The sequence below is a fragment of the Calidris pugnax genome, unplaced genomic scaffold (assembly GCF_001431845.1).
Source record: "Calidris pugnax isolate Ruff unplaced genomic scaffold, ASM143184v1 scaffold298, whole genome shotgun sequence".
Taxonomy (NCBI): Eukaryota; Metazoa; Chordata; class Aves; order Charadriiformes; family Scolopacidae; genus Calidris; species Calidris pugnax.
In genome coordinates, this window is record NW_015091152.1 from 764,089 (window position 1) to 786,844 (window position 22,756).

Here is a 22,756-nt window from a genome sequence, read left to right on the forward strand (position 1 = left end):
GGCAGATGTTTCCCTATGTTCAAATTCAGTTAAATGACACCGTAATAGGACATAAAACTGGTGGGGAAGTGGCAGATGTTTCCCTATGTTCATGTTATACTGGTTTCTCTTCCTCCTTCCTGTCTTTGTATTTCCTTCAAATGGGTCAAAGCACTCTTTGATTACTGAGATGCAATCAAAGTTAGACAATTTCACAGGAAACATACTAATTCTGAATTAAAACCATTAAGCATTTTTCTTTGCTTACAGAATCTTAGAATGGTTAGAGTTGGAAGGGACCTTAGAGACCATTTAGTTCCAACCTCCCTGCCATGGGCACGGACACCTCCCACTAGACCAAGCTGCTCAAAGCTCCATCCAGTTGAACACTTCCATACTTATACTCATGAGACTCTCTAAGAAGAAACATCAATCTACTAAAAATTCAGTTTTCAAAATGCAAGGGTGGATCTTCATCCACATCAACACACATCCCCTCCTCACACAAACACAGGTTACTCAGCTTCAGGAGATCCTGACTGGTCCAGTGAAATTTCACCTGGTAATTGAGCAGGTGAACGTCTCCATCTACCCTACAGGCTCCCCCCATCCACCAGCCCAGTGCCTCCTTTGGTCTCCTGCCCTCCACCCTCCTCCAAACACCTCTCTTTCCTGCAGGGTTCTGGAAAGAGAGGAGAATGTCATTTTCTCTTCCTATCAGCTTTCAAAGTTCCCCTTGAGCAGCTCACTGATGCTTACGTGACACACTACAGTAAAGAGGCTGTTGGCTGGTTGTAATTACCAACGGTCACGTTAGCCAAACAGATCTCCTGCTTCAGTGGCATCTCCCTCACCCACACATATTAAGTAAGTCTTTCCTTTGCATACGTGTTGAATATAGCACAGATGTTCCCTCATACATTCATCCTATGTCTGAATTTGCCCGTATTCTAACATACAGAAATAATCAATTCCGAGGCAATCCTAATCTCTCCTTAAAGTCACTTTTAAAATTACTATTGAAACAACCAATTCTGTAATTCCCTAGCATCCTCAAGTGTTGTCAGAGATCTGCACCAGAAGTTTTATCTTTAATCATCTAGAGAGAGCTGCTTTTGCTAATCAGGCAAGTGCACACTGACAAAGCGCAGAAAGGAAGACAGACCCAACTACACTTCAGAGATAAGGGGGATTAAGGTTGAGTGTGAAATTAAAGTGCAACAGCCGACGTGCCCACAACTCCACAGTGAAAGGGAAACGTGCAAGTAGTGAACCTTCCCATTGGGTGTAACTTGCCTTTTCTAAGTGTAACTGTCTGAGCATGGACATAACTTCTACAAAAAGGAGAGCGTATGCAAACCCTAACAGTAGCAAACGTAACCAACAAGCTTATGCCAAATTTGTTCTGGGAGGATTTCTAACTTATTCTTTGTAAAGGCAGCCATGAAACATAGCTTGGATTCCAAAAAAGATGAGAAAACAGGTCTTCACATCACTTCGTGTGTTTCTTATGAGCCTGTCAGCTAAAGCCCAAAAGAGAACCCCATGCAATTGCCTTTCACAGCAGCAAAGCCGAGGAGGAGGGGAGAAGAGAAGAAATTCAGCTAGAAAAGGGGTTGGTAACCCCGGTCCCTTCCACCTTCTCCAACTAATAGAGACCAATCCTAAAGACCAGAAGGGCAGCCTTCCACCTTTACACTAAGCAAACGTGCTTTTCAAACAAGTAATTTGAGGGGCTGCACAACCGAAGAATCCCACCTACCGCTGGTGCCCATCTCATGGTGGATCCCTGGGTGGTTATTGCAGCCTGAGCTCTCAAGGGATCCTTGTGCTTTGCTGGAGCCCACACGTCACCACTGCTTGTGGTGACAACCAGCTCAGCTCACCCCAAAACTGCTTTTCAGGGGAAGACACTAATTTAAGGCTCTGCACTGTCCTAGAGCTCAGTTACATAGGACTTACAAGAACTACCATTATTTTTCATTTAATTACTCCTTTTGTCAAACCTTATTGAAGCTGACCAACAAGCTGAAATATCTTTTGTGGGTGACAGCAGAGACAAAGACAACGTGGCAACTCCTTTGAGCTTGGCTTCCCTAAACCTTGAGGCTAAGCAAAGGCTAGGAAGTGTCTTCTGCAGCATCTCCATAGATCCAGTTGACCTTGCAGCCCTGCGTGCCTCATACGGGATGCACAGAAAGATCCCGTCTTGTGCTCCTGATGGAGATGAAAGAGACAGCGAACGCGTCTGTTTTTCCACAGGTCGTGGAAGCTGCTGCAAAAAACCCAACACACACTGCTAACAGAGCAAGCTTTGGCATTTTTCTTAAGTGCAATTCAATTTTATACAGCCACACACTAATATAGGTTATATTGCTATCCCTTTTTAAAGGAAAAGAAGAATAAAAAAAGCAGGAAAATTTGGAACTACCTCTACAACATAGTATTTAGACCCTGCAATTTTAAGTAAGCCTTGCCAAACTTTTGTATTCATCAAAGGTATGCAGTGGAGTACATTCATGTTTAGTTTTTGTTTTTTTTTTTCCCCTCTCCTAATAGCAATTTAGAATTTGTTACTGTAAATACTGGTTAGTGCTAGGCACATAATGGAATGTTACTGAAAACTATGCTAAAAAAAAAATAAATCAAGTTTTAAAAGCACTGCAGAAAAGGCAAAATATACAAAACTAACTGTAACGTTTACTTTGCCTCAAAATCAGATCGGAGGCTCTTAGTGCTGTGACTTAACTTTCACAGTCACGCTCCCACCAAACATTAAAACGTTTACCTAAAAGCAGCGGTATAGATTTTTTTTTTTTTTCCTTTGCCGTAAGGAAGGAAAGTTGTAAACTTTCTGACTCACGAGTTTTTACGAATCTAACAATGTTTCCACTCTCTGCTTAAACGAGCTGCAGACCTCCACAGGCCATTACAACTCCCGCATTCCAGCCAGCCCCGCTCGGCGGGGATTCTTGCCATTTTTCCATTACATGGGCTGAGGCTGGAGAGCCCCGGGAGGAGCGCGGCCGTCCCCCCCCTTCCCCTCCCCTCTCGCCAGCCACGGGGAGCCCTTCCACCCCAACCCAGGTTTCACCCTTTGGATAAGCTAACGGGGTGGGTTTTTTAATTACGGCGGCGTTGGGAAAGCGGCCCCGTTATGCCCAGGTGTTTTACAAGCACAGTAGCAAGAAAAGCTCTTTGCCCTGGAGGGTTTCTGCCTTTGGTAAGACAAGGTTAATAGGCAGGTTAAGCAAACAAGGCTTGGAGGGGGGGGGGAAAGGCAAGAAAGGGGTCAACCCCCCCCCCTTTTTTTTCCCCACCCAAGTGGCAAATAGAAAAGTCAGACTAACAACAAGTAAAGAGAGCATACAGGGCACTCAGGCTTGCCCTTTCTGCCTTTAAAAGGAAAAAAAAAATAAAAAATAAAGATACCCTCGTGGTGATTTCAGTCAATTAAGTTTCACAAGCATCCAGAGGTATCCAAAACAAAAGCAAACTTAACGAGTTATTCTTGGGTTTGAGAAATGTTATGAGAGCTCCACGCTAGTCAAACTTCGCTCTCTCTCTAAAGACAGCAAGTGGACACACATATGAAAGTAATAAACTCTACTCTCATTCTTCAAGTGCTTAAAACAATCATGGCACTAAACGAACGCTCCAAACTGCGTTTTAAGTACAAAGGGTGGGAGGATATTCGCAGAGGACTGGCTGTAGCCAAGGGTACTAGTTTTTCTACGCTCTCATTAAAAACTGATGGAGAGGGAGACTTTTGAAGAGGGCAGCTTGGAGCTAAGCTGCTCTCTCGCTCTCATCTCCTCCCCACCAACACTCCGTGGGTTACAGGACCACTTAGGGAATGCTGCACTCCCTTGGCAAGACTTTTACCTCTTTCTTTAGAGACTTGCTTCTAACGGCATCAACCAGGCAGCATATCAGGAAAGCCAGCATAATGTGCAACTGTCCTTCCTTCTCTAAACACTGGCAGGATATTTAACAGCTCCTTCTCACTATAATTATTCGAACTTGCAGATAACTCGATGATTTTAATTGATGACCGCTGTTTGAAGGTGTGCTCTTCTCCTTGGGGCACTCTGCAAAGACTTACAAGGAACGCTCAAAACTTCAGTCAGCCCCAGCCAAAAGTTATTATGCTCCAAATCCAAATGATAGAAGGCGTTAGGGTATTAGACAGGAAATTAACAGCACAAACCACAGCTATCTCATGCCATCTTTCAGTCCATACTGGGTATCCTCCTACTTGGCGTACGGTACTGCAGAAGCAGGGAAGAAGCCCTGGTCAGTCTTGAAGCCCTGGTCACTTCAGGAGATAGAAATGACTAGCTCTACCTATAAAAGAATATTCTTAAGATCTCCTGCTCCTCTGACACCAGGCATGGTTTTTCTGGTGAAAAAGCACAGAGAGAGCACTGGGCTTTTTTTCCATCCAGCTTCGCTTTAGGCAAGTAGAGACAACAGAATGGTAAACGTACCCTGGAGATATTGGCATTTTTATACTAGGATTCCTTTAAAAGGACATCCAATTTCAAATATTTTTAAGAAAAACGCCAGTATAAACAAGACTGTAGAAGGGTTCCTGCCTTGTTTCCTTCTCCTTGCATCCTCCACGCAAGTCTTCCATTTTGTACACACACTTTGTCAGGTGAGGGACAGGTCAGGGGGAAACAATGGGAAGTTCCAGCAAAAACATACCTTTTGCAGCAGTCCCTGGCTAATCACTTACTATTATGTTTCCAGGATCTTTGCCCAATCTCACTGAACTCATTGTGTTTGCTGTTCCTTACATACTCAGCGTATGACTTCATTCATTGTCCACTGCGTATGTCACCTGCATTTGGCATTGAATACAAAATCTATAATTTATGTCTTTGTGCTCATTAAGGTAGCTTTGTGCTCTGTAGAAGCTTCTCAGAGAGCTCCTAGGAAAGCAAAATCCATTAAATCATCCTATTCCTGCCGTTTCTCATAGGCAGAAGGGTAAGGGAGATAAGTAGGCAATTCACCACCTGCAGCCTGGATTTCCTGTCAACACCACTTTTTTAGGTGGTGGCTGCACCCACAGTCCAACCCAGGTTTTGGGAGGGAGCCATACAGCTCCCCACCTCGGTGCTCAATTCAGATGTGGGCTTCACACTGGGCACCTAGAAAATCCATCATTCTCTACTAGTGATTCCCTGAATTATACAGATAACGTGTGTAGAAAGTAGCACGTAGAAGTTTATGGAACCCTTTCCAAGACAGCTCCTATTTGACTTGGGCATGAGACCAGTCCTTCTTTCTCAGCAGCCTTTACTTCATCCTTTGAAGGGTGGCAGCTTCGTCTCCTACCGTGAAGCAGTAGAAAGTATACAACTTTCTATAAGAGAACACTGATTACATTTACAGATGAGGAGGATGCTATTTAATGACAGGCACAACTCCAAAGGAACACAGTCACGTACAGATCTACACCCCAGCATTCAGGCACCGGAGGGTAAAATGGTACAGCCAATTAGAAATAGAAGCTCACAAAAGGCTTCCAGTATGTTTAACCCCACTTCTGCCCTTATGCTTTATAAACTGGTACATTACCTAAGTTTTCCATGCAGGTTGTTCTCAGCGGCACTCAATAGTGGAGTAAATCAAGTCTAAGTGGCAATTCAGTGACAGAAAAATATGTCCTTTATGGTTTGCTAGCAAAATACACTCTGGTCTTGCAGCACTAAAAATTCTTAGAGTTCAGCGAAACTCCTTCTATGATCCTGCATTACAGTACTCTGAAGTTTAGCTACTCTTTCTTGGATATTTACCGTTGCTCCACATCCACCCAAGTCCAAGAATTCCTGCTTTTGGTTTCACTTCAGAGCCAATAGTGTGTCTGTGTTAGGCTATTACAATTTTTCAGGTCGGAAATACACAAAGGTAGGCATTTCTGGTTTTTTTCGTCAATCCTTCTGTACAAAAAGTAAAAAAAACACCCCCACCCTCCCTACCCCCCCCAAAAAATAAAAAGCTCTTCTTCATTTTCATCACAGGCAGCATCTGAAAGATAACCATCATGAAAACATCTCTGCTAGCACGAGTAGGAGTAAGCCAGAGTTAAGAGAAGTAGGGAAGAGCAAGTGTTTTAGCAAAGTAGAACATGAACCATTTCCATTGGCAAAGTGGAAGAGAGTTTAAGCAAGACTCTTGGCGTTTACCACCTTAATAATGCTAATTCATCAAGCAAGAAATACTCTCTCTTAACTGTTTCTGCAGAGCAAGCAGAAACATCATAAATATTCTGTAACTAGGAAAAACAGACTCCATAAAAGTAAATCCAGTTCTCAAAATCTGGGAAGAGATGGAATCAGGTCACATCCCTGTGTTTAAATCTTATTTAACTCAGCAGAGTAGATGCAGTGGTGGGAGTGGGGTTAAGCTTTCAGTACCCACGTTTCAGTATTTTGTGCACTGTTAAAAATTAAGAGCCAAAAGAAATATTTAAATTCCTGAGAACATTCCTCACCAGATTATAAATATTTTTAAGAGGTTAGATCAAGAGCTTTAATTAATTGGTAAGAGTTCCTTTGAGGTCTTTACATTAGTTACGTCAATGAAAAACAACCTCCAGGGTACACACAACCTAAATAAAAAAACACCTCACCGAGTGCTCAGTAATGGGGGGAGGGAAGAAGAACAGATGCAGGAATTTCAGATATTTGTTAAATCGCTCCTTATTCTATCCCAACAAAAAAATATTTTCCTACCCCAAAATGTTTATTTAAGGTCACTATTTTAAATAAGCCAGATTGAGTGGCATAGGGAAAACTCAAGTCTAAAGGTTTTTCTTTTTTACATGGTTCACTGACCCCTACTCTCATTATAGGCCATAAACGTTTATGAGCGTTCGTCATCAGTTTGCTGAGACAACACATTTTATCTCACTTCCTAGAGCCACAGATCAATAATCTCCGAGGAACTTTCCACAAGACCAAATATGGCACCTTGTCCTTCCCCCATATCCCAAAACGTTTCTTGTGTGTGTGTGTTTGCTGAGTAGCTAGCTTTTTAATAGATGTAACAAAAGAACAGGACTGTGAAATGTGTTTTCTTATGTAAGGACTAAAATCAGATTAAACTCATTATAAGAGAAGGAAATGCTAGAGAGCTGAAGGAAGAGAGTTGATGTTTATTAGTTTACTACCAAGTCATCTTAGTTGGGTGTATTTCCTGAAATAACCCCTTACCTGTAACACATCAGTAGTAAACACTTTTCCTTCCATTTCCCTTTTGTTCTTATACTCCCCTACTACTGATTTGAAAGCCATCAGTTGTTTCTGCCTTTATGAATATCCCCATCACTATCTTTTTAACCAAAAATGAGATTAAATTCTCAAATCTAATCTTTGCTGAGAGAAATGCATTCGACATCCTAGAACAAAAATCCTCCTTTCTATATAAGGAGGGTTTTAACACATTAGATTCCCTTTCTATCCCTTTAACACCCAAACTAATACTTACCAGCTGCACGTAGCTAAGTTCACCTCAGCCAACTAACCCGCACTGGTATCTTGGATGTGGTTTACGTTTCATTTTCAGCTTGAACAGACAACTACCACATGCCAGAAATAAATAAAATTTAAAATAAAACAAATCAAAGCCATTTCTTAGAGTATCGTTAAGATAGATGAAACTGGTGTTTGTCCAGACTATGCACTGGGGAGCTGGGGAACACTCCCTTCCTGGTCATGTCCATTCCTACAGGAGCCTCAGGACAGAGACGCTCTGACCACCTCCTTCATGAGGTCCAGCAGAGGAAAGAGAAGATCAAAGCCATGTCTCACTCGACTAATCAATAGAAGGACAGTAGAAGGAAGGGAAGTTTTGTGGTACTCTACTTTGCTTGGCCTTATTAAGGATCCCTCCCACTGCTCCCTGCCATGAGGTCTAATTCTTAGGTATTAGATAGCTGTGTCTCTTTCCACTATGGAAATCAAGTTGCTAATGGTTTGTCTCGCTGCAGGGAGCTGCAATACACTTCTGGTTATTCAAAAAATGTCAGGACAGATGAGCAGAGTTGGGTATTCAAACAATAAAATGATTCCTTGAGAGGCATGAACTGCTTCTAGACTGGCCCATTTTTTAAATAACAGTTTTAAATTTAAGGGAGTATTAACCACGTATTTCAGCAATCTTACGTTAAGCATTTACTGTGCCTAGACACCACACAATTACTTGGTGGCTCATATGGAAGAAGAATTACTTAAACTAATATTGTAGTCCAAAACCAACAGGTGTATTTCCTTCCAAGACAGCACAGAAAACGGAAGCACCAAAAATAGCTACAGCAAAACCCTCATTAGTTTCCTGTAAGTACAGCTCACGTGAACACCAAACGCACCTGTCTAAGTGCAGAATTAATTCATTTTCTCTGTAGCCACTTTCAAATTAGTTTGGGAAAAGTTCTCTCAGTGATACAACCACCTCCCTATCACTTTCATTGCAAGTCACTACAAACCTCAGTGAAACCTTCTTGCTCAGAGGTAGCATCTCTCTGGAGTCCTTTCTCTTTTCCTCATCATTATTCAGGCTCTGACTGTAGTTTTAACATTTTGTGTACACTTCATTAGATCACTGGTAAAGTCACTGCAATGGATGTCCTACTTGTATTCATCATCCCCTCTTCTTTCAGCCCTGGATCTACTTCATGCCCCTCCTTGTTCCTTCTTGTGAACACTGGGTCTACTGTTCCATGACAGAAATAACAACACAAGCACACGTTACATTAACACCAACAAATCCTGTACAATAAAGACTTGAATTTCTATGGATGCTTTGACCTTTTTTTTTTTTTTAAAAAAAAAAAGGGATTAAAAAAAATAAATGTGGGCATGAGGGAGAAGACCTAAATAAAGTACTACCACTTAAGGAGCTTCAGTTTAAGAAGTCATACAAAATAATCTCCATAACTCTGGGAGATCGTTTCTCTTGTTCTTATTGTAGTAATTACCAAAGAAAGAGAATTTCCTCCTAGCACATAAAATATTTAGGAGACCAGGGAAGCACATTTCTTTTACGATTTTTGACCCTAAAATAGCAGAATATGCATCTAAAAATGCCTGTATTAATCTATTTCCATTTACATGGCATTGATGGTGTAATGTATCCCCTGTAAGATGCAATTTCTAAGCATTATACATATTAGGGTTTTTTTTTCTTGGTTCTTCATACCTGAAAGCAGATACACAGAGCTGAAATTCTTCTCCAGTTTGCCCAGGAGCACAGTAAGAAAGCACTCAGATGACAGAGAGGTCACATCTTTAGAGCTTTGGTCATACACCACCACTTCCTGCTTGCAATCAATTTCAATCTGAAACACAAGTAGTTCAGAATAAGATAGGAAAGAGGAAGATGATTAAAAGCACCACATTATCACCCGCATCAGGGTTCCCACGTACATGCTATGCAGCAGTTCAGAGAAACAGATTTCTCAGGTAGTTGCACGTAAAACACTTAATTTTACACTTAGTTGCCTGATCCAATTTAATTCCTTTCAGAGTTTGTAATTTGATTATTTGCTCCAAATTGAAGCACGCTCTGCAAATTTCTACCATTAGGTAATTTTATACCACTTGTAAAATGCTTTACCTTCAGCTAGGTCGGTTGGTATGCTTAAAAACTGTGATTTTTAAAAGAAATCCCTACCTCAGTTTCTGCTTCTGGAGTTTTTGTGTATAAACAGCAAAGAGACCTTAAACTGCCTAAAATCACAAACATTTTAGCCATCTATACAACTTTATGTATAAAATATGCTCTAGATAGTAATAATAATAATAAAAGGCTTCAGTTTTTAACATGTCAAAGCAAGAATGTAATAAATTACTCTTGTAACCAAAACATTTGAAACAAGTACCAATGGAATAAAAAACAAAACACACATAGATACACATTAAGTTGAAACAAGCTTAGCTATTTTCTTTTCACTAGTAACGCTATTTACAAAGAAAAAGAATCCCAAACAAAACAACACCAACCAAAAGCCCATCAAACTACTCACAGGAAAAGTATTTTAAACAGTAAGTAGGAGCCAGGATTGACAGAGCTACAGTTTCTTTGCAAACTGCAGGACCACTTGCTGAGCAATCCCTGCCACCACAGACCCCAAAGAATCCTTCGAAGTTTATAAAGAGAATGTTTCCTTCCTTAGTTACATACATTTAAGGGACTGTGCTTTGCGAGACATACAAGAACCCTGGGAGCATTCTTTCTGAGTAATTTCTAAATCCCTCCCCATTACTTTGCCACTTAGGGGAGATCAGGCTTCAAAGAATCCCCAAGATAAACTCAGCAGTAACCAATCGCCTCTTAAATCAGGTAAGAGCTTGGCAAAACTCGGTCCCCTGATTTTGTTTTCGTTTTTTGTTGTTAAAAAAAAAAACCAAAAATACCTGAGGGAAAATACTCTTATAAACAAACGCAAGGTATAACAGGAAAATGACCCCTACCTTGTGTTTTGCTGAATGCTGAATGAGCTCTGTAATCAAAACTTTGTCCTGCTGCAGCCTCCGCTTCATCAGCTTGGAGCAGTTGATGTTGATGGCATCCAGGATGTGGGACGTATTGTATTCCACAAAGGGGCGGCTATCAATCAGCAGCAATTTTTCCGTACCACTCTCCAGCAAAGCCACCAACTTCTCGGCGACAATGAGTTGAGTCCTGATCATCTCATCGGCCATGACAACAATAAGGCCTCTTTCACCACCTCCCTTCTCTAATTTGCTGCGATGATGTAATGGCTGTGTACTCAAAGGCTTAGCCACACCATTGTACTAGAAGTGTATGAGGTCATGCTGGCAGTGACTGGCAAAAGAAAAGTTAAACCCATTTTCAGAAAGAACTCTTCAGCTGAATGTCTCCTCCTGCTTCCAGTTGGGGTGCCGTTACAAAGGGTTGGTCCCACAAAGCAGCCCCTCACATCTGATTCATGGGGAGATGACTATGGAGTGGCCATTCCACAATTCAAACAAAAGACGCTTTCTGGCTGCCGCTGCATTACATCATTCTTTACCTTTGCTCTCACCCATCAGCTTTACACTGGACTAAGAGCCTGTAAGAAGAGGAAGATAAAAAAAAAAAAAACCAAATCCAGATGAGGCCATGAAAGATTGCAGAACAAAACATTAAACGTTGAGGCTAACTGCAGAGTGGTCTGTATGATACAACAAATACACTCCTGAGAAGTTCCCCTCTCTGCCAAACACCTAGGAAGAGTATCTGCAACTACAGTCTCTGAATCTATTCCAACGATCTCGCCTGGACAATTAACTTCTATTTCACACAACGTCTTAATGGCAGACTTTTGTTGCCACTAGCTCTGCCTCCCCACAAGACTTTGTTAGAATATAATTAAGAGATACTGCCCTAAATCGTGGTATTCCTCTCAACAGCAAAACTAATTAGATGCGTTTCAGCACTTCACCGCTTGGTAAGAAGTTCTAGAATTAGTTAAGATACATTTTTAAAGCTTAATGCCTTGGAAAGTATTTCAAAAACCAGCACTGCAAGTCCAGGAACTGAAACTGCACAAAAGAAAGGACAAAACTTCCATCTATATGTGGTCGAAGAGAAACCAGAAGAACAAGATGCTACATCAGGACACAAGCATTTGATTTGAATTAATCACCAGACGTGGAACTGAGGCCTCGTGAATACCCCCCTGGGAGGTAAAGCAGCCTCTGGCCCATCTGGGGCAGGTGGGACAGTTACATGAGGAACATTACACTTTTCACACACAATAAACACTATCTGAAGGAAACCGTACTTCTGTAAAATTAGATCCTGACAGCATCCCAACCCCATCAGCTGAAACGGCGGCAGCTCCAGACCTGTAAAAACACCTGACATGTTTCACCACCTATTTGTGTTACTGCCTCATAGACGTCCTCAGGCTTTCAGAGTCTCCCAAAATACACTTTGATGGAAGAAGTCCCTGGAGGAACAGTCCTCAGAAAGGAACCACCCTAGGTGGACCTGCTTTGGTAGGGCACTTGGACTAGATCTCCAGAGGTCCCTCCCAACCCCATCTCATTCTGTGACTCTGTGATTTGGCTGCACTTTAGTGCATATAGTGCTGCAGCTACAGATCCAACAGAAGAACCAGGTCAACTTGCTTTGCTCCCACAGTTCAAAACGTGGTCTCTTAGGGCATTCATGGGTATTTGCAGAGACAGCAATCTACATAAGGGTGCAAACAACAGCTCTGGAGGAAATACAAGCTACACGTTCAGTTGCCTCAGTAATCAGCTCTGGTGGGAAGAGACAGCTAAGGGTGGTGACTTCTTCAACCAAGGTGGCAGAGCTCACAGGTTAGAGCCTGTCTGTGATTAAGGGCAAGCCTCACAGTTTCTCACCTCGTTAGCACAGCAGACTGCTTGGAAATGAGCAATCTGGGCTCAAACTGGTGCAGGGTAAAGCCAGCTCAGCAAGAAACCACATTTCTCTCCGCCTTTGCATGTCTCACACCATCACATTCCCTTTTCCTGTTTGGGGAAGCGATTTTAGGTCACCAAACTACACAACACCTCTTGCACAAAGCAAAGCCTGCCTTCAAGTGAGTCTTATGTCAGGCCACCCAGCCCGTGACCTGAGCAGCCCCTCCACCTCTGCCTTCAGCTGGCTGGGACGAAGCAAAGGAACACAACTGTCACAAAACTGAAGTGGCCAGATGAAGAAAATAAAAATCCATTTGACTGACGCTCTTGAGGCAGTGAAACACTTGTAAACAGAAGCAAGTAATGAGGCTACACGCACATACAGGTGCATATGGGGATGAAGGTTTTATATCTTTTTAAAAAAAAATAATTTTACATCCTCAGTTTCACAGGGTTCAGCTGGAAAATTCACATTTTACTTATAGTGTTGACTCGCTGCTTCAGTTTGAAATGTTTGTTATTTATCTTAATTGCAACTGAAGTCATGAATTCAAACTGACTTATAGATAGTTCATTAAAGGTCCTATTACAGCAACAGGTCAGTTGTGTTTAGCAATGGGAAATTCCAGGTCAGCAGATGTTTTACTCGTTAGATATATTATACAAATCTAATAAATTAAATTCTGGAAAAAAAAAAAACAACCACAAACTTCACTTTAACAACCCAAAAAAGAAAACTGAAAGAAATTTGTTTCTTGAGATTTTCATGTAGCGATACAAGAAAAACACCAGGCTTCACATAAACAGCCATTTGGTTGACAAAATATGACTTTCTATTTGCCCTGACCCTACTGCTATAGAGCCAGTGCTTTTAAGCTTGCCTAGATAAATGCAAGCACATATTGCTCTAAACTACAAAATTTATTAGAAAAAATAGTATACCAAGACTTAATTAAACTGATGAAACCCCCCCTGTCTTTGCAACCTGGTTGGCAGGTGTGCTCCCCTTCAAAAAGCAGTCATCACATACTGGCCTCAGGCCCCGGCAGACAGGCTGGAAGCCATCAAAAGTCTATGCCATTATGCAAGGACGGGGGGGAAAGTGAAACTTGATAGTTGTGTCCATTTTTTTTTCAGAGAGAAAAAAAAATTATTCTGCATTTTTTATTGTTTCTCTTAACATGTCCTGTCATGAATTATGATTCTCTTTTATTCGTATCAGAGGCTGCCAGATACCAAACCCGCTGAACTCAATGAAAACTTTTCCACTGGCTCTAGTGGGAATTGGCTCTAGGTCTTTTGTGAGCTAGACAGTTTGTTCGTGAACTAGACAGTTTGTTTTGATGGGTAAATTGCTGACTTAAAGTCCAAGCAATAACAGGAAAATAAAGCAGCTGAGAACTCTAAAATGAAGGCTGTTAAAAATACATAATCTTTAACTTGCAACTTGCAGTTTGGGTACGTTTCTTATCTTCTAAATGCTTACTGCTTGCTGGCTTAGCTTTCCCTCTTGTATGATAGAAGCTTGTTTGAGAAGACCCCTGAAAAGAACTCCAACCAGTTATATATGGCAACTGGGTAAAGAGCACGTAAAGAACATAAGGCAAGTGGGATAACAGTCAAGAATCCTTTTTAAATAACACTATTACCTTAATGTATAGCTATGTGTTACATTTTTGAAAGCATTCTGCCCGTGGCTTGAAATAATAAACTAACAGTAATGTCACCTCAACATTCTGTGACTCTGTGATTTGGCTGCACTTTAGTGCATATAGTGCTGCAGCTACAGATCCAACAGAAAAACCAGGTCAACTTGCTTTGCTCCCACAGTTCAAAACGTGGTCTCTTAGGGCATTCATGGGTATTTGCAGAGACAGCAATCTACATAAGGGTGCAAACAACAGCTCTGGAGGAAATACAAGCTACACGTTCAGTTGCCTCAGTAATCAGCTCTGGTGGGAAGAGACAGCTAAGGGTGGTGACTTCTTCAACCAAGGTGGCAGAGCTCACAGGTTAGAGCCTGTCTGTGATTAAGGGCAAGCCTCACAGTTTCTCACCTCGTTAGCACAGCAGACTGCTTGGAAATGAGCAATCTGGGCTCAAACTGGTGCAGGGTAAAGCCAGCTCAGCAAGAAACCACATTTCTCTCCGCCTTTGCATGTCTCACACCATCACATTCCCTTTTCCTGTTTGGGGAAGCGATTTTAGGTCACCAAACTACACAACACCTCTTGCACAAAGCAAAGCCTGAGTCTTATGTCAGGCCACCCAGCCCGTGACCTGAGCAGCCCCTCCACCTCTGCCTTCAGCTGGCTGGGACGAAGCAAAGGAACACAACTGTCACAAAACTGAAGTGGCCAGATGAAGAAAATAAAAATCCATTTGACTGACGCTCTTGAGGCAGTGAAACACTTGTAAACAGAAGCAAGTAATGAGGCTACACGCACATACAGGTGCATATGGGGATGAAGGTTTTATATCTTTTTAAAAAAAAATAATTTTACATCCTCAGTTTCACAGGGTTCAGCTGGAAAATTCACATTTTACTAATAGTGTTGACTCGCTGCTTCAGTTTGAAATGTTTGTTATTTATCTTAATTGCAACTGAAGTCATGAATTCAAACTGACTTATAGATAGTTCATTAAAGGTCCTATTACAGCAACAGGTCAGTTGTGTTTAGCAATGGGAAATTCCAGGTCAGCAGATGTTTTACTCGTTAGATATATTATACAAATCTAATAAATTAAATTCTGGAAAAAAAAAAAACAACCACAAACTTCACTTTAACAACCCAAAAAAGAAAACTGAAAGAAATTTGTTTCTTGAGATTTTCATGTAGCGATACAAGAAAAACACCAGGCTTCACATAAACAGCCATTTGGTTGACAAAATATGACTTTCTATTTGCCCTGACCCTACTGCTATAGAGCCAGTGCTTTTAAGCTTGCCTAGATAAATGCAAGCACATATTGCTCTAAACTACAAAATTTATTAGAAAAAATAGTATACCAAGACTTAATTAAACTGATGAAACCCCCCCTGTCTTTGCAACCTGGTTGGCAGGTGTGCTCCCCTTCAAAAAGCAGTCATCACATACTGGCCTCAGGCCCCGGCAGACAGGCTGGAAGCCATCAAAAGTCTATGCCATTATGCAAGGACGGGGGGGAAAGTGAAACTTGATAGTTGTGTCCATTTTTTTTTCAGAGAGAAAAAAAAATTATTCTGCATTTTTTATTGTTTCTCTTAACATGTCCTGTCATGAATTATGATTCTCTTTTATTCGTATCAGAGGCTGCCAGATACCAAACCCGCTGAACTCAATGAAAACTTTTCCACTGGCTCTAGTGGGAATTGGCTCTAGGTCTTTTGTGAGCTAGACAGTTTGTTCGTGAACTAGACAGTTTGTTTTGATGGGTAAATTGCTGACTTAAAGTCCAAGCAATAACAGGAAAATAAAGCAGCTGAGAACTCTAAAATGAAGGCTGTTAAAAATACATAATCTTTAACTTGCAACTTGCAGTTTGGGTACGTTTCTTATCTTCTAAATGCTTACTGCTTGCTGGCTTAGCTTTCCCTCTTGTATGATAGAAGCTTGTTTGAGAAGACCCCTGAAAAGAACTCCAACCAGTTATATATGGCAACTGGGTAAAGAGCACGTAAAGAACATAAGGCAAGTGGGATAACAGTCAAGAATCCTTTTTAAATAACACTATTACCTTAATGTATAGCTATGTGTTACGTTTTTGAAAGCATTCTGCCCGTGGCTTGAAATAATAAACTAACAGTAATGTCACCTCAAGTTACTGTGATTGAAATCCTATTCTGGGAGGAACAGATTCATTGGGCAGGGGAGGAAGAACATTTTTATCAACTACAGGTTTCTGTTTTGTTTTAATTCTCTCTGTTCCTGGTACTGTCAGACTTTAGGACTCTTCCTCAGGACCTATCTAAACAAGCGCAACTGGCAGCCTCCTGTTCCCTCCTCCTCTTTTACCTCCTGCTTTAGGTAAACACTACAGTTCTCCTCCCCTTCCTCGTAACTGCTCTTATCGTTCAGCTACTATGAGGTGTTGAAATATCTGTCTGATTTCTAATTTAGTTTGTAAAAAGCTAAAATTCAATTTCTTGAATGTTCTCTTTCTGCTGTGCCACTTGTGACTTAGATCACCATGGTATGTATGGACACTAATATCTCATGAAATGATGCAATGTAACACTTTGCCCTAAATAGGCCATTACGTTGCTGATCTTCACGCTAGGAAACCATCTTAGTCACAGGATGTCCTACACTGAAATCAGGATTACCAAAAATTGATCCGCAGTCGAGCATGAGGTCACTCACATATGCACTGGTATTACTGCAGGGCTTCTTCCTCCCTGTAGATGGGTTTGCAACACGTGGCACTGCTTGTTACCTCTTCTTTTAAAGACGAGTAGAAAGCTTTTAACTCACTGTAGAACTAAAAAGAACTGTTCTATGCTTGCCCAGAATCTTTACCGTTTCCTCATGTTGTTTAAAGATCCAAAACAACAAAACCCCTACTGTTTTCCACACAACCCACAGTGAATCCCTAATATTTCAGGAAGAAATTCTTCACTGTGAGGGTGGTGAGATACTGGAACAGGTTGCCCAGAGAAGTTGTGGATGCCCCATCCCTGGAGACATTCTAGATCAGTTGAGCAGCTGGTCTGGTGGGAGGTGTCCCTGCCCATGGCAGGGGGGTTGGAACTAGATGATCTTTAGGGTCCCTTCCAACCCAGATCATTCTATAATTCTTTGATTCTAATATGTACATGTAATGCTGCCACAGAACTACAGGATCCGTCTTTGCCTGAGGGATTCCTGTCCCCATCCCAAATGGGTCAGATGGAGTGAAGGAGGCAACCACAGAACTGGAAACTTGGCACTTAAGTTGTGTGCTTGATTCTTCAGTCAAAATAACTCACATTTTGTATGCACTCCTAATTTCCACTTCTACCACTTTGACTCCAACCAATTCCCTGACGTCATAGCAGGACACTTGTTCGAGTTATCTCAGGCTTTGGCTGCTATGATAGCAATGATTTTTAAAGAGGCAGATGTCTTAAGAATATATTTTAAAAGCCTCTCAGAATGATGCTCTGATTTTGCCTTGGTTAAGGAACTAGCAAAGCGCTTCTAGAAGCCTTGCTACCATCGCCGAAAGACTTCTCCAGACCTCACCTAAGAAGATAACCTTGAAGTTGAACCTTGGTGCCATTAACGCTCCACAGTTTTGCTCCCCACGTCACTCATGCCTGCTTTGGCAGGTGCCTACAGGAGCGCTCCCACTTACGTCACTGCTGCATGGCAAAACTCCAAGAAAAATAACTTTACAGCATCTGAAGGTCCTGAAGGGCAGGTTTTGCATATCCAGCCTGAAACACCTGAAAGAGTTGATTTTTAAAGCTGTGTATTTTTCTACTCTCTAGAGGCAAATGCACACACATATGAGAAGATCTCTATCCCCTCCTACAGTCAAATTCTTTTTCATGTTCCCCAGGATGGGCACCAGCATAAAAAAAAAAACAACAAACAAACAAACAAACTCAGGACGGGCACCAGGATAAAAAAAAAACAACAAACAAACAAACAAACAAAAAAAACGAAAAAGCTGAATCAAAACACAGAGGTAGGAGATACTGCAGGACACATACCACTGTTGGCACATCAGCTGTTTTCAAAGGAGTACTTGGCTTCAGTGTTAGTGAGCTGGGAGCTGACAGTGGTTCAACAGCCAGTGCCAACACCACCAGCACCAGACCTTGCCACCACAGCCACATGGGGTACCCGACAAACAAGCCTACACAAACTCCTGCATCGGAGAGGAACTCCTCATCTAAGGGATCACAGGGTGAATTCCCACTCCTGCAAGATGGCTTTTTTCCCCTCCCAACATCTACGACAGCCACAGCATCCCTTTGCCAGCCTCAAAAAGACGGAAATAAAAGTTGTTTTGGGCGTAACCTACGCTGCTAAAGACTGAGTGACAATCAAGGAGGGAGAGGGCCAATCCTTGCTCAAGTTGCTACTCATTAGTAGCGAGAAACACAAAGTGGCTGTGGAGCACAAGGGAAATAAGATTTCTAAGTGAAAGTGAGGATTTCAGCATGCAAATCAATAAATTCCAGAGCACAAAGTGGCTGTGGAGCACAAGGGGAATAAGATTTCTAAGTGAAAGTGAGGAAGGGCTATACTTCTGATTTCAGCATGCAAATCAATAAATTCCAGAGATCGACAACTGCGTAATATAGGGTAAAGTCTGGGAAAAAAAAAATGTAACTGAGGTTACAAGAAGCCTATGTCTTGCCTGCCATCGTGCAGAATACAGGAGGGAGATTACAAATGCTTGTGATTTAAAAGAAGAGCTCTGTTAACAAAGACTCGTGTTCATCAACTGAGGGGAATGAGGGTGTCTTTTGACTTTTCAGGTGACTCAAGCAAGTGTCATCATCTCATAAGCACACCATTTCCTCACGTTGGTTGTGGGGTGAAAGAACACAAGACTTTCCCCCACCCTCCCCAGCACACTCCACTTTGGTGCAAGAGTGGAGAGCAGCAAGGAAGTCACAAATAGGAACACATAGACTTTTATTTTCTTTTTCCAAATGTCACTTATGCACCACGTTCATAAATGAGAAGCAGTTTTAAGAATTTCACCCTGCTTTCCTCTGCTTATCTGTATGATGAGAATGGCTGCTCCCTCCTCTCTTATTTTCAGCACATCTGTACTTTAGATCTACATATGCAGTCAAAATGGAATAGTGTTACTTTTCTCTTCCTTGTAGAAAGAGCAGCCCTGCACATTTTAGATTGCACACTTTACGTTCATGAAAAAGGACAGTATAGTCTATAGTAAAAAAAAAACATGGAGAATTTTCTGTTCAGTGCTCTATACCCCTTCACCCTACTTGACTAATTACTTAGTTTTGATTACTAGTTCTAAAGAAAAGTCACCTCCTTTCACTGTGCTCACCAATCTGAGAACCGAAGCATGGAGATACAGAATCAGAAAGGAAATCAGCTTCCCCAGAATAAGCTGTATAAAACACCTCCAGTTTAGATTTTTAAGCTCACTCTATTTCTACTACTAAATTTACTATTGAGTAACATTTTTACCACCAGCATTGTAAGATAGCTGGGCTAAGCAAGATGAATGGACTTTCCACTCAGGTAGTAGCAAGATATTGTTTTTTATACAAATAGTGGTGTTTGAAATAATATAGTCCTTTCTACTACAAAAAGCCCACCAAACCAAAACAAACCACTGAACCACCACATTTTCGTGATCTGCTCAACACAGCCCTCAAATATGTGCAATATTCTTGCAAATATTATTCATGCACCAATACCAACTCTGAGCAATAAGCCTGATTATCATCACTTGCATTTACCAAGAAGCCAACCCCTTTGACATTCACTGCAGAATAATAAACATTTATGACATGCTATAGCAGGGAAATCTGACTGATAGAATGTGAGCTCATGAGAAGTGTTAAAACATGCTGTTGATTCGTTACATAACTCTATTCAACAGCTCAGAGCCTTTATTTGGGGACTCCCCTCTCCACCCATACAAGCAAGAAGCTCTTTCCATTTCAAAATATTTTCTCATTGTAGGTTCCCAGCATATAGTTGTGACACCTAGAAGGAAAGCTTACCTAATCCAACCCAAAAAAAATGCTGTGATATATAACATTTTCAGTTTCTTATTGCCTTGGACACAAGGCAGCCAGGAAGTTTCAATGGATTTTTAAAAGATTATTCACCCTGTGTCATTTCCAAGTCAAAGCAACTGAAAATTCTAGAGCACTTTTATGAGAATTCATTATTGTTTCCCATCAAAAGCAATTACTCACCTACATTGAAGTCAAAATCTAAATGGGCTGAACAAGATGACACAAGGTGGTCCACATACAAAGGCCAGCAGAGGGAAATACCTAAACATAGGAAAATTAAAAAAAAATAATCCTTATTACAAGTGAAAAAAACCAAACCCAACAACCCCTCCCAATGGATGTCACACTTTCAGTGTAGTCATTTGCTGTAAAACTCTCCCAAATATATGAAAACCTAGATAAGAAGAGATCTATAAATGTTAGCATTCATTCAAATGGAAAGGGTCTAAAGTAGAAAATTGTTATATTGATTTTCTAAAAGAAAAAGACCCAACAACAAAACCCACAGCACCTAAAGTAGTTCTAAAAGAGAAAAAGACCCAACAACAAAACCCACAGCATATCTCTCTAGGTTCTTTAAAAAGAAAAAAGGGAAAAGTTAGAGATACTTCAAAAAACAACCAACAAAAAAACTCAACAATAACCATCCAAAGAATTTGACACATATCCCTCCTAGAAAACTAATCTGTAACTAGCATTCACAGGTGATGCATTTGCATGAATTCAAGAAAATTCACAAACTCTTGTTCAGTACCCATTAATATAGGAGACTGCCATAAGTCAGTCTGATTTACAGAGTGGACAAAGAGTCACAAAACAGAACATCTCGGGTAATTAATCCCACCTCATCACGTGCTACAAAAGCCAACACTGGAAACCAGTAACACTGGTGTCACCAACCATTATGCATAGTCATAGCTGTACAACCTCTATAACAAAGCACCTGCTGTTCCTACATGAACAAATTAAATTATAACCTTCAGATGAGGAAGTAAAAATAAACATATTAGTGTCAATTCCAAACTATTTCCTGGGCAGCTAAAAACAAGATTCAAATCATCCCTACCAAGAGATGACAGCTCCACTTAATCACTGTAATATCAAGCATGATAATAATTTATTGCCAAGCGCTGCCATACTACGAAATCCAGGAGTGGTGCCGAATCACGTAATAAATGATAGGCCAACCATGAAGAGCCACCACAGCAGAGGGCTGAGCACATCACAAGAGCTGGTGAACAGATTCAAACCCCAGGTCATCTCGCAAGGAGAGGAGCTACAAGAATCACCCCTCTGTCTTCAGGCAACTGCTCCAAAAGCCTTGCAAAAGGCCAACAGTAGAACATGGGGCTAGAGCCCTTCAGACATACAATTAACGAGTTGGCTACCCAGACCATGCTCTGGTCACTGGGATAGACACCTTGACTGGGACCCGCGTGCTTGTCCCTGGGTGGTCCTAGGCTGGAGATCCTCTCACTTATCCACCATTAGCATATCAGCATACCTACAGGAGAGCAGCAGGGAAGGGAGGTGGAGGAGAAGACCTACTGAAGACTGTGCCGGGTCTGTGTCTCCGTCTGCCTGCTCCAGCTGCCAGACATCCTTTGGAGCCCCAGGAAGAGACCTGGCAGATCTCCCTTGCTTCTTCCCCTAGTCCAGCGGCAGACGGCAACGGAGAACGAAGAGAAAGCTCACCCTACTCATCCTACTTGTCACTATCCCCTTTTCTAATCCCATCCCTGGAAATTAAAAGTAACCTAGTGCTTACCACCAGTTAGTGTGTGTCTGTGCCTAAAGACCCTAAGATCAGAAACCACCTTGTGGGAAGTCCAAGGAACAAAAGTAACGGGACAAAAAGCATCTCCCTTTTTGTTCCTTCGAGCTTCACATGCAGTTTCTGAAGTCTCTCTGAAAGGTAGTCTTTCAGACTAGGTAGTCTTCCATTCACTACCATTTGCCACCAATGCCCCTCCAAAGTCCTTATATATAAACTAGCTACCACCTCAGGAAACTGTATACTCTTTTTCCCACTTTAATGAATAGAAGCAAATCAGGAGTTTAAAGCAGCCCTCGTTTCACCACTGGGCGCAATTAATTCTGCTGAAGAACAGATGAGAAACAAAACCATATACTTAATTTCAGCACATTTTACTGGAGGAAGGAGGTGTCACATTTTTAGAACAGGATCCACTCATGATTGAAGACTGAGCTGCTGCAAGTTCAGCCATAAGCATTAAGCACATTTGGAAATTCCCTGGCAATGCTGTTAAAGGAACAGACATTTCCTGTAATTTTCGGAAACATTTTATATCTCCCCTCCTCCTTTTTAGACTTGGTGGTAAGGAGGAGGAGGGAGAGAGAGGATACCATGTTACCATTAAATTAAATATGAATGAGCCACCCAAGTTTCAAGTGGAAACTTCAGTTATTTGTGCTTAGGAGAAAGTTTAAAAAAAAAAAAAAAAAAAAGCCTTTCATCATTAAGAGGCCAGGATTTTTCTGCTGACTGCTGACTTTAGGAAAAGAAATATACATCCTTTCAATTAGGGTGAATTACAAAAGGATATAAACTTGCCTTTTTACTTACTTCTGGCAAATGAGTAAGTCCTCCAGGCCTTATTTAAATACCTTTTTCTATTTTCCAGAATTAGAAATTTAAGCCTTCCCC

The 22,756-nt window shown here is 41.3% G+C and overlaps 1 protein-coding gene across 2 annotated transcripts in view; it reads right to left on the minus strand.

The window, feature by feature from the left end:
* The window catches only part of DUSP16 (dual specificity phosphatase 16), a 75,324-nt gene that overhangs the window by 22,594 nt on the left and 29,974 nt on the right, over window positions 1-22,756 (minus strand). For both annotated transcript variants that reach the window (XM_014959266.1, XM_014959267.1), the window contains exons 2-4: window positions 20,269-20,349; window positions 10,464-11,065; window positions 9,190-9,328 (exon numbers count right to left, since the gene is read on the minus strand). In XM_014959266.1, coding sequence (XP_014814752.1) covers window positions 9,190-9,328; window positions 10,464-10,694 — 370 coding nt within the window. In that variant the 5' untranslated portion in view covers window positions 10,695-11,065; window positions 20,269-20,349. The remainder of the gene's footprint in view (window positions 1-9,189; window positions 9,329-10,463; window positions 11,066-20,268; window positions 20,350-22,756) is intronic.